We start from the raw sequence: 11,307 nt of genomic DNA, 5'->3' as shown, positions 1-11,307 counted from the left end.
CAGCCTCCATGACAAATTTCGCAGCCACGACAGAAACAGCCGTATGCTAACAACCACGAATAAGTAAACCCCCACCAAACCCAGACCAAAGAAAACACCAAAAATCTAAATACCAAAACCTTCAAACCCAAATCAACGTACCCCTGATTTCCAGCACCTTCCTTGACTGGCATCTCCTGGAAAGATACCTTGCAGCCTACCGTGTCGACTGCACATCACTGCGAGAGACTCAGGCACCGTGAAAAACCCAAACCACGACCGTGCTTTTCTTCTTCCCAGTATGTCCACCCCGAAGAAGCTCAGGGCTGCCATGGCAGCAGTGGCGGCGATGTACTTCATCGTCACATTCTTCGGCTCGCTAACCCCAGGCGATCCTACAACTTACACAGAGCATAACTCGAAAAGCCTCGAGAAACAGCGGAAGCAAGAACAGCATGTCAACTGGAAGCAGCACGCCGTTGATATTCAAACAAACAACATTAACAGGCTCCCTGAGATGGCCACCGTTCGCCAGCAATTGAGCTTTCAGTTTCCTTACGAGCCTCGCAAGGGATTCCAGAAGAACATATGGCAGACATGGAAAGTGGGCGTGGAGGACGGCACTTTCCCTGATAAGTACAAGAAGTACCAGAACGAATGGGCTGAAAAGAACCCAGGGTACCATCACTACGTGATTACAGACGAACAGTGTGATTTGATGATCAACGACTTGTTTGGATCGGTCCCTGACGTGAAGGAAGCATGGAATCTGATGCCCAAGAGTATCCTCAAGGCTGACTTTTTCAGGTACCTCATTTTGTACGCTCGCGGAGGCGTCTACTCAGATATCGACACTACTGCGCTTAAACCAATCGATACTTGGCTTTCTGCCAACGCTACTGTTTTTGACCAAGAAAATACTGCCGGTTTGGTGGTGGGAATCGAGGCAGACCCAGATCGCCCTGACTGGGCTGAGTGGTATGCGCGGCGGATACAATTCTGTCAATGGACCATTCAGGCGAAAAAAGGGCACCCGCAGTTACGCGAGTTGATTGCAGCCATTACAGAAATCACGCTTAATAGAAAGAAGAAGGGCCAGCTTCGGAAGGTGTTAGGGAAGGACGAAGGTGGCGATATCATGAACTGGACCGGGCCAGGGATTTGGACGGACTCCGTTTTTGAGTACTTGAACAACTTGGCTCAGCCTCAGATGAATAGAGACGAAGGAAAGGTCGAGACGATTGTGGACTGGCAGCTTTTTACTGGGCTCACGAAGCCACGGATCGTGGAGGACGTGATGGTGCTACCGATTACGAGTTTCTCGCCCGACGTGGGCCAGATGGGTGCTAGGTCGAGTAACCACGAGTTGGCGTATGCGAAGCACATGTTCCTGGGTTCCTGGAAGAACGACTAAGGAATGGAGAAATTTGATGTGCTGGAGTTCTCGATGGTTTAGTATCTGGCTGTTTTCGAATGCTTTTGCATTCAATGGCATTTGGGAGTAGGGCTCCCAACGAAACGCATCTTGCCGTTTCATTTTGCATTTTAAAGCCCCACAAACACTACTTCTATTCCATGGAGAGTATTGTGGGCTTACACATATGGTATTTTCAGTCTACATATAGCCAGGGATATGACGTCTCGTGGTCCTGATCAAGAAACATGCTTGTTTGGTGAAGTGTCAGGAATGTCACGGTGTACCCAGCGACTCACGACAGCAAAGCGCCCTGGCACAATAAACAAACAAAGCATTGACAAGACGATATTTCATGGGTATGACTTGTGTGGATAGCCCCTGGGCGGCCCGTGCCGAGTCTCGAACCGAAAAACAAAGCCTTATCACACCACTATGGCTATCTCAGCGGAATTGCCCATCGGAATCCTGGAAATCACTAAAAAGCTTACCAACCCTACGTCGCCTGGTGATGCAACTACTCGTACCTTTTGCAACCATTCTCACGAGATTCCTGCAACAGCCTGCTGCGCCTTATACACAGCGCTAGGCCCAATGGTAATGCCCAAGAGTCCACATGGAACTCCAAAGAACCAACCCATTTCTCAACACTACCACCAAACCAAGCCTTATGCTGTTGCTGTCGTGACCATCCCACAAGTGACTTCATGGAAAGTGCGAACCAAACCGGGCAAGCCAGACCGATTGCTTTATATATGGGGAAAGGCCCTTTTTGAGGCCTCGCCAGAAACCTGCATCGCGCGACAAGGGACTATAATCTGGGATCATCTTAAGAAGTCCCAGGTGGAACTAGGTACCAGAGGAACGTTTTCATATACTTATCATGCTTAAAGCTGCGTTGGTGATAGTTGACCTTCAAAAAGACTTTCTCCCCGGTGGAGCATTGGGTGTCCCGAGGGTGACCAGGTTATCCCCAAGATCGAGTCGCTTCTTAATCTTGAGAAGTATCCATGGCTGGCCGTGGTGATCACTCAGGATTGGCATCCCAAAGACCATTGCCTGTTTGCCCAGAAACACAATGTTGAGCCATTTACAGATATTGAGTTTGAGCATCCGCTAGGCGAGAAGAATTGCAAGACTGGCGAGGTGAAGAAACACCTTCAGACGGTATGGCCCGAGCACTGCGTTCAGGGGACTCCAGGTGCCGAGACAAACCCACGGATTTTGGAGAAGCTCGAGAATTCTGTGGCTAAGGTGGTTCCTACAGCGATCGTGAAGAAGGGCTATATTTCAGATCGAGAGTATTACCTGTGCTTCACTGACTGCTGGAAGATTCATCATACAGAGATAGGCGACTTCTTGGTGGAGAATAGTATAACAGACGTTGTTTTCGTAGGCTTGGCCTACGACTTCTGTGTTCTACATTCTGCGTGTGACTCTCTGAATTCAGGATTCAAAACCTTTGTGGTGAGAGACTGCTGCAAGAGCGTCTTCTCTGGACTGAATGAGGAGACAGAGAAAGCCTACAAGGCATCCAATGTAAATATCGTTAATCTTAATGAACTCTTGAAGGCCGTCTCTGCATGATGGCTTTCAGAGATTGTCTATGCTCCAAGTTGTGCTCGTAGTAACGCCTTCTGTCTTTCAAGAAGCATCCGCTTCACGTCTTCATTCGTGGGCATATCCGGTTCTTCCTTGGCAATTGACGGAACAGGATATAACTCTTCTCCTAGAGCTTGGTTGATTTCTCCCTGGATGTACCGCTCGTCAGCCACGATCATATCCTTCTCATCTTGTCCAAAGGACCCATAGTAGCTTAACGGCACATGGTGCTCTTCACGAGCTTCTTCTGGCGTCTTTTCTTTCTTTTGTGCTTCTGGCAATTCACGAGCACGACCATAATATCTTACTCCATTCACAAATATGCCTTCTTGTTTACCGAACCGAATGTAGTCTGTACCACCAAGCTTCTTGATGTGATGCTCCCAAGCACGCTTTTCTCGTTGTAGTTTACTGATTTCGTCATTCAATCTGCGTATTTCGTCTAGGCTTCGGCTAGGATCACTGATATCTGTAAGTTTCACTGAAACTTCTGTCACCACTGTTCTTCTCCATTTCTCAGCTTGCGGTAGCGATTCCACCTTCTGGACATACTTTGGGCGTAGCGCAGGATTGGATTCAAGAACTCCAGCTTCCTGCTCTTGCTGGGCATAGTACCTATGTAGCGTTGACTGGTTCTTCTCTTTATTACGTGACATGTTTGGGTGATGCGATGAGTATGTAGTTTTCCATACTTCGCAGTGCACTGTGTTGATAAGTTAGTACCAGAATACACTAAAGCTACCAATGGATTTCCCTTTTCCCGTTTTGTTATATGCTAGTAATTTACATGCCCCTAAACTGGTTCTTACCGGCACTTCTACGGCCAGCAAAACGCTGCTTAGTTCTTCCTTTCTTGGACTCGTCAACCTCTTCGTCATCTCTGTCACCTCTGAAATGGGGCTTCTTTTCTTTCTTGGGCTGGAAGGTCAACTCCATTTCTCCCTTACCGTGACGACGAAGCCTAGAATCATCGCTCTTCTTGTTCTTGGCCACCTTGTCAAGCCTGTTGACTTGCTTGTCGAACGACTCGGAGTTTCTTGCTTCAGTCTCGTCTTGGGTGACGGCCTTCATGTCGTTCATGAATCTGTCGGTTTCCTTTTGACGTTCTCTGCGCTCTCTGAGCTTGTTGAGTTCCTTGGCGACCTTTTCGCTTCGGCGTTGAACAGCTTCTGGGTCCTCCTCTTCTTCACTTTCATCGCTTTCATCGGAAGACTCTTCCTTCTTATCACCGTTCATTCTCTCTTCATCAGATTCTTCAGCTGCCGTTAAGCCACGAGAACGTTCTGTAGTAGTAACATCCTTAGTAGACCGCACAGGGTTGAGCTGCTTGTACTCGTAAGACTCCTCGTTGACAGCAAACTCTGGGTTCTCGAACAACTCGGCGAAACGGTCGTCGGTGGCAACATCCTTGCCCTCCAACTTCTCGTGCAAGCCTCTGTTGACCTTGATCTTGCTCTTTGTAACGGCACCAGTAGATCTGATACGAGACTCTCTCTCCTTCTCGATCTTCTTTCTGATATCTCTTTCTCTTTGGTCTCTGTATGAGTTGGGGTTGGCAATCAAGTTCACCTTCTCGTACAACTCGGTATTGATAAAGTAACCATGCATGTAGGATCTCAAGACACCGGTACCAATCAAGTGGATCAAGTTCAACTTTGCAACATCGTCTCTCGTGATAAATCTGTAGTTGGAGTAAACAGCATCTGTTGGCTTCTCCTCGAGCTCCTCGGTAATATTGTCCAAGAAGGAACACCATTTTGGAGCTGGTCCAAGATGTGGAATGTAGAATGCATGCATTGGCATACCTTCGTTAGCCATGAAGAACATACCACTCTCCTTGACATATGCAACGTCATTAATATCAACACTTGGCTCCATAGAGGTGTATGGTTTGCCATCAAATCTGCTCCAGATCTTAGCGATTCTCTTGTCAGAAGTGAGAATCTTGTCAGAATCGTTGGAGTTCTCATCAATCCAGATGATCTTACTCACATCAAATCCGTAACCTTGGTCTTTGACAACAGCAGGAGTGGATGTTCTGAGATCATAGATTAATGCCTTACCAGAAGAAGTACCGCATGCAAAGTTCAAACCATCATTACGAGAAGCAGCGGCGGTGACTTGTAGAGACTCACCAAGGTGTTCGTTGACAAAAAGCTTTGCAGCACGTTGCCTACTTCTTGGGTCCCAGAATTCAACTGTTCCTTCTTCTAGAGCGGCTGCAACGAGTCCATGCACTGGATTAATGTCAACGGCGTTCACACCTTGTTCGGTGTCCAAGACGTATGGATTGAGGAAACGACCTTGCTCTAGGTTGAGTCTGTAGATTTCATTGTCTGAAGCACCCACAAGCAAATCACAGTTAGATTTGTTGAAGGCTAAACTACGACCAAACTTCGGTATTCTGGTCTTGTAATGAATGCCACCTTTGGTATGGAACTCAATAGATCTGTCATTTTGAAGATGTACAGACTTTGTCCAGTCATTTGAAAGAATTGTGAAATCCACATTTTCAGAATCTGTGTGTCTATCAAACTTCAAAGACAAATTCAGGAAGTCATACAAGTGAATTTGAGGCTTGTATGTTCCAGTAGCCATGACATATTGGCCATCAGGCGTAACATTAATTCTGTTGGATGCTTCACTAAACTCGAAATCCTGGATAAGCTCAACACGGTTCATGTAGTCGGCATCTCTCTTGAGATCTCTCTTTCTCTTTCTTGCAATCCAGTCGGGCAACGAACGGGACACGTTCGAGCCTGCAACCTGGTAAACCGAAACATTACCGGCTGATGTGGACTTAAGAACCATGGTACTCTTCTACGTTTTGTATGAGATGATCATCGCCTGAAAAAATATGTACTACGAGTGGAGTCACGTGCATACATCGCCAAATATGTAACCATACCGCGCTCATTTTTTGCAGCCATTTCCAGTCTGGCGAATCCGACCTTCATCAAGGGATTCACTTTTTTTTGTCGCATCTGATGCCTTCTTCGTACCGGAAGCTGGAGACTTCACAGAATTTTCTTTGTTAAGAAAATCATATTCAGAACGAGGGACTGAGACCTGCTGACAACCGCCCTTATCCCATACTGTAAGATTTCCAACATTAGGATATTTCTGGTATCCATCATCAAACGTAGAATAGAACTGGACAAGTGCAGACATCACCAATTCCTCGCTTCTTTGAAGCTCCAAGTTCTCAAGAAGTAAATCCATAGTCTTCAAGACCACGGGTGCCATAGCAATATCGCTGTAGCAAATATCATTCGCCATGTTGAATGCGGTAATCCAGAATATATCGCTTTCGGTGTCGACTTCGTCAGTTGATTGATCTCTGCAAGCTGTGTGTAATTTCTTTAGCACATCAACGCAATCTTTCTCCACGAACAGACATTGAGGCCAATCACCCAACGCTTTCAAAGCACTCATGGCCGCCAATGATGCTGCAATGATCTTCTCTACCCTGTGGATAGCAATTTTGTTTTGTAATGGAAGAGCAGCATCTGGCTGTTCTTCTTTTGTGAAGATCTCACCAGGGAGAGTATTACCGAGTACCCGCAAGAAGCAACCAAGAGAAGCGATCAATGGGGGTAACATATTGGCGGATTTGACCTGATCTACTTCCAGAGAAGTAGCAGTGGTATTATTAACCGACAAATAATAATTTTCCTTAGCAAGCGGTGGAAGCAGTGTAAATTTGAAAATGGTTTTGAAAGGGGTGACAAAGTCGAAACTCTCCCCTAAACTTATCATTATATTCCGACTTACCAAATAGGTAGCATCACCAACCGTAGCGAGCAACGAAAGATTCTTTGCTTTGGTATTTTGTTGCTGGTATAACTCAGAGCTTTTATAGTAAGCTGTCGCTTCTAATCTTTCAGAAGCCAACTCTAAGCACTTTGGAAGTACTGGAAATTCGGTGAGATCAAAATCGAGCCCGTGACACAAGAGCTCGCTGATAAAGATACTTGGCTCAGTCACGGCAGACTCGTATGCTATCTTTTCGTCCAAGAGACGGGTTTCGATTAAAATATTAGCGCCAGGAGCATGGCCTCTTTCAGCCATGTAAATTAAAGATGGCCTATTAGTGATGGTATCCAAAATACGCGATGCTGGGGAGACGGTCAGAAGACTCTTAGACTTCTCGGCAGCAGCAATTATTTGTAGCACTGCCTTCCCAGATTGCAAGATACACAATGTTGTGAGCTCGCCAACATCCTCGTGAACCACGAGCTTTGCCAAGAGGTTAAAATCGACTGCTCCCTCTGGATCGTTAGGCTTTGCCATGGGGGAATATTTAGACGTGATTGACGCGGACTGTAACCTATTGCCCAATTCGCTCACTTCCGCCAACGCCTTTCTTGGCTCGATATTGATTGCCAGCAAGACCTCAGGTAAGGTCTCGACAATGCAAGCAACCAATGCAAAGTTATCTTCTAAGGTGAGGGATGCGTTACCAGCGCTGTTTCGCCAGATTGCGAACATGGCACCAGCAGAGCCCTTTCTCTCGTAAGAGGTAAGTGGACTCCATTCTGAGGGTAAACCGCCAGCAAAGCGCTTGACCAAGTTGTTAAAAAGCTTATTCTCAGTCAAATGGGAAACAAGCAAGCGAACAAAGGCTGAGACAAATGAGGCTGGAGCTTTCCGAGGAATCAAACAAGCCATTGACTCCAAAAGCGAGTCAATAGCCACGAGCTGAGTATCAGGAAGCCCAAAAGGGACCCTGTCTACACCAGCAGTGGCCACGATATTGGCAATAGAATTAGCCTGGGAAGTTAAATTCTCACAATGGGAGTTTTCCTCAAATGGATCAAGCATTAAGTTTTCAGTTGGCATGGTTAATATAGAGGGGGAAAAAGGTATGAAAAGATGGATAATTTGTAAACACAGGGCAAATTTCACGCTTGTTATAGAGACCTAGGAAGGAGGTGTTTTCACTCCCTACCGCCCGTTGCCGGGGTAACTCTATAATAAATTAGCGAAATCTGAAACTGCCATATATAAGACGCTTGATCCGCATAGAAAAGAAATGTCATGGTAATATTTTCATTCACTTTTGTTCCCTCTTTAATTACATTTCTGGTACACTCTTGGTGTTTATAAACAACGTTGGGTGGTGGAAGCCAAGTGGTGAAGAATGTTTAGGTCCTAAGCAAAGCTTATCAGTGATAGGAGGAGATCAGCAAACAATCAACCTACAAACAATACAGACTTGACCGAGATCTGAGGATTGTGGTTAGCGATGAAGACCATTAAGACTAGGATATATTACGAAGCACAAGTGTCTACTTTAGATCATTATGTATTGAATGATGTCTTCTGGACCCATGTATGCAAGGGATCGAGTGTTCGAGGTCGGTCAGGGACGTGCGGCTGGTGGGAAAAGCAAGATTGGTGGAGAGGCATTTTTTAGTTTACGCAGTCCAGCTGAGGTTTCGCCAGAGCCAGATATCAAAAAAGAAAAGCAAATAAAAAGAAAAAAAGAAAGCCAGCATGGCCTGGAAACGCTTCCAAAAGTTTAAACTTACGAGTGCTTCGAGGCCGACACTTTCCTTTTTCTGCTTGCCAGTTGTTCCCTCTTTTTTTTTTTTTTTTTTTACTTGTTCTTGTGGATGTGCCATCCTCGAACAAACCTCGCCTCAGATATGGGGTAGTTCATGCATCGGGCTACATTTGCGGAGTGTGTGAGGACGTACGGTTACAAGATCATGTCAGGATAGCAAGGGTGGCACGACAAAGCACGGAAAACCGTTGGATGCTTAGCATGGCTATGTTTCTAACTTTCATGTTAAATCTTCCACGTTGTGACCCCACTCGGTGGCATACCCTAGTCACCCATTCAGATTGATCTCAGCCTGGTTGCAGCTTTGCTATCACTGTCAAGCGCTGCAGTGGGCTGCAAAATGGGCAAAAAAATACAGGAACCATAAACTTTATTTGCGCTGCTCATACACTCCGGACCCCACCCAATGCACAAAAGACCCGCCTCACTGGCTTACTCTTTTTTGCTCTCCAAAGCATTCTGGCTGCAAGACAGTTAAGGGCCCTTTGTTTTCTTCTGGCCAAAGTTTACCCGGCATTATAGTTCTGGACATCTCATTTATGGCTTTTGCCGCCAGCCTATGCATCTCCAGTGCCCCCAGGGTTCAGAATATATAAAGCCAAAGGTTTCTGTCTCCAGCCGCCTCAGGGATTAGGTCCTAAAAGCAGTCTTCCTTAAATGAACTACAGTTACTCTCTTGCAGCATCTTTCGAATCAGCAAGACGCTCTTCTTCATTCACGCCAAAAATCGAAAGCTCGGTATCTTCACCAGCCATGTCTGATAGCCACTTCAGCACTAGAAGTTCTCCTATCGACCTCGACGATATCACCAAAGAGTTTCAGCGTTACAAGAGCATGTTGTCTTCTGAAAGCATCTCCTCGGACAAGGAAGAGTGGCCTGGAAGACAGGTTGGGCTTCGGGAGATGCTCGACTCTGAACGCGCAGACACTGGCTTCAACCACAGCTCCACCCCAGTACTGTCTCATATACACTTACCAACCACGTCTGAGTCTACCATCAAGGACTACGAGCTGAAGATGGAAAGAAGACGCAGCGTATAGACACTTATACACCTCGATATACAGTTGACCTGTTACACTTGATATACCTTTCAGTTCATAGTTTACATAATTGTTGTTTAATTTACAAGATTCTTTTATTTATTTACCAGTAAGAGTCCTAATTAAGCTGGGAGCCCAAGTTGGCTAACTGTTTCAAAACGGCGCTTTTGGCGGTGCCGCCAATAGCGGTTCTTCTCTCCACACTAGCTTCAAAGTCAAATGTACTCAAAACATCCTCCCCAAACCTAGAGTCTATCTTCTGTAATTGGTCGAGACTTAACTTGTCAATACCGGACAATTTAAGGTCCTCGGCTGTTCTAACACATTCGCCAGAAATGTGATGGGTTTCTCTAAAAGGCACACCTTTTCTGACCAAGTAATCGGCCAAATCCGTCGCCAACATGTCCATGGTCAAAGCGCCTTCCATCTTCTCCTTGTTGATCTTCAAAGTGGAGATCACGCCAGTGGCAATGAGAATAGAGTGTTCAGTGGTTGTAAGGGCATCAAAGAGTGGTTCTTTGTCTTCTTGCATATCCTTGTTATACGTAGAAGGAATAGACTTCAAGGACATCATAAATCCAGACAAAGCACCGAATGTACGTCCGCATTTTCCTCTCAAAAGTTCAAGCGAGTCTGGATTCTTCTTCTGTGGCATTAAAGAAGATCCTGTGGAGTAGGCATCGGCCAACTGAACAAAGCCAAACTCAGCTGAGGAATAAATAATTAAATCCTCAGAAAAACGAGAGATATGGTTCATGAACAAAGAAGACCAGAAAAGAGTCTCAACGACGAAATCACGGTCTGAAACAGCTGCCAAAGAGTTACCAATAACGCCCTGGAAACCCAAGCCTTGCGCCAAGTACTCTCTGTCAATGCCGTATGGGTGACCAGCCAACGCACCAGCACCCAAAGGAGACTTGTTGGCTCTTTCAATAATCTGCTTCAATCTGTTATAGTCTTCAGTGAAGTAAGTGGCGTACATCGACAACCAGTGGGCCCATCTGATAGGCTGGGCACGCTGCAAATGCGTGTAACCAGGCATCAAGACGCCAATCTCAGTCTCTGCTCTCTTCAAAATGGCAGAAATGAAAGTTCCCAAGAACTCAAGAAGCTTGGTCAAGTTCTCCCTGACATAAATTCTCATGTCAGTAGCAACCTGGTCGTTTCTGGATCTACCAGTGTGAACCTTACCGGCAATGTGCTTACCGATAATCTCACCAAGTCTTCTTTCATTGGCCGTGTGAATATCCTCATCACCAGCCTTTTCTTCAAACTTGTCATTCTTCCATTCCTCTCTAATCACCTCCAAGCCTCTGTGGATCTCCTTCAACTCAGACTCGTTAATCAAGCCCAACTTATTCAATCCCTCAGTATACACCTTAGTACCGGTCAAATCAGCATCGTACATTCTCTTATCGTAAGGAAGAGAGGCATTGTAGAGATCCATCAATGGGTCCGTGGCGCCGGTGAAACGACCACCCCACAATTTGGCTTCAGCTGGTTTATCAGACATGTCTGGTTATCTGGATAGTTGAAGATTGGAGATAATCTGTGCGACTAATTAAGTACTGGAAGTAATGTGTCATACTTGCGCGCATAGTGTGAAAAAAATTTATAGGTGAAATGGTTGCAAAATTCTACATTATGTAGGGCTCAAACACAATGTACAGCCCTGACATGTCGCTTCATTATGGTATCTCGC

The 11,307-nt window shown here is 45.8% G+C and overlaps 6 protein-coding genes across 6 annotated transcripts; 3 read left to right on the top strand and 3 right to left on the bottom strand. All coding sequences in view use genetic code 12, as the record gives it.

Moving 5' to 3' along the window:
- Nucleotides 1–280: 280 nt before the first annotated feature.
- Nucleotides 281–1,393, top strand: OCH1 (Och1p; the record flags this gene model as incomplete). Its single annotated transcript, XM_025486277.1, has 1 exon — nucleotides 281–1,393. The coding sequence occupies one exon, from the start codon at nucleotides 281–283 to the stop codon at nucleotides 1,391–1,393; it is 1,113 nt and encodes a 370-aa protein (XP_025343827.1).
- An 883-nt stretch (nucleotides 1,394–2,276) lies between these two features.
- PNC1 (nicotinamidase) lies at nucleotides 2,277–2,901 on the top strand (the record flags this gene model as incomplete). Its single annotated transcript, XM_025486276.1, has 3 exons — nucleotides 2,277–2,290; nucleotides 2,335–2,823; nucleotides 2,844–2,901. 3 exons carry the CDS (start codon nucleotides 2,277–2,279, stop codon nucleotides 2,899–2,901), a joined length of 561 nt encoding a protein of 186 aa, XP_025343826.1.
- A 96-nt stretch (nucleotides 2,902–2,997) lies between these two features.
- ISY1 (Isy1p) lies at nucleotides 2,998–3,651 on the bottom strand (the record flags this gene model as incomplete). Its single annotated transcript, XM_025486275.1, has 1 exon — nucleotides 2,998–3,651. The coding sequence occupies one exon, from the start codon at nucleotides 3,649–3,651 to the stop codon at nucleotides 2,998–3,000; it is 654 nt and encodes a 217-aa protein (XP_025343825.1).
- A 127-nt stretch (nucleotides 3,652–3,778) lies between these two features.
- On the bottom strand, nucleotides 3,779–7,837 carry ENP2 (ribosome biosynthesis protein; the record flags this gene model as incomplete). Its single annotated transcript, XM_025486274.1, has 2 exons — nucleotides 3,779–5,784; nucleotides 5,998–7,837. 2 exons carry the CDS (start codon nucleotides 7,835–7,837, stop codon nucleotides 3,779–3,781), a joined length of 3,846 nt encoding a protein of 1,281 aa, XP_025343824.1.
- A 1,384-nt stretch (nucleotides 7,838–9,221) lies between these two features.
- CXQ85_002607 (uncharacterized protein) lies at nucleotides 9,222–9,605 on the top strand (the record flags this gene model as incomplete). The annotated part of the gene is made up of 1 exon (XM_025486273.1): nucleotides 9,222–9,605. The coding sequence occupies one exon, from the start codon at nucleotides 9,222–9,224 to the stop codon at nucleotides 9,603–9,605; it is 384 nt and encodes a 127-aa protein (XP_025343823.1).
- Nucleotides 9,606–9,723: 118 nt separating this feature from the next.
- Nucleotides 9,724–11,118, bottom strand: ARG4 (argininosuccinate lyase; the record flags this gene model as incomplete). Its single annotated transcript, XM_025486272.1, has 1 exon — nucleotides 9,724–11,118. One exon carries the CDS (start codon nucleotides 11,116–11,118, stop codon nucleotides 9,724–9,726), a length of 1,395 nt encoding a protein of 464 aa, XP_025343822.1.
- Between the last annotated feature and the right edge of the window lie 189 nt (nucleotides 11,119–11,307).

The sequence above is a fragment of the Candidozyma haemuli genome, assembly GCF_002926055.2.
Source record: "Candidozyma haemuli strain B11899 chromosome Unknown D_2014730914, whole genome shotgun sequence".
NCBI classification, from domain to species: Eukaryota; Fungi; Ascomycota; class Pichiomycetes; order Serinales; family Metschnikowiaceae; genus Candidozyma; species Candidozyma haemuli.
The sequence above is the reverse complement of the archived record's forward strand: the minus strand, read 5'-3'. Positions and strand labels throughout refer to the sequence as shown.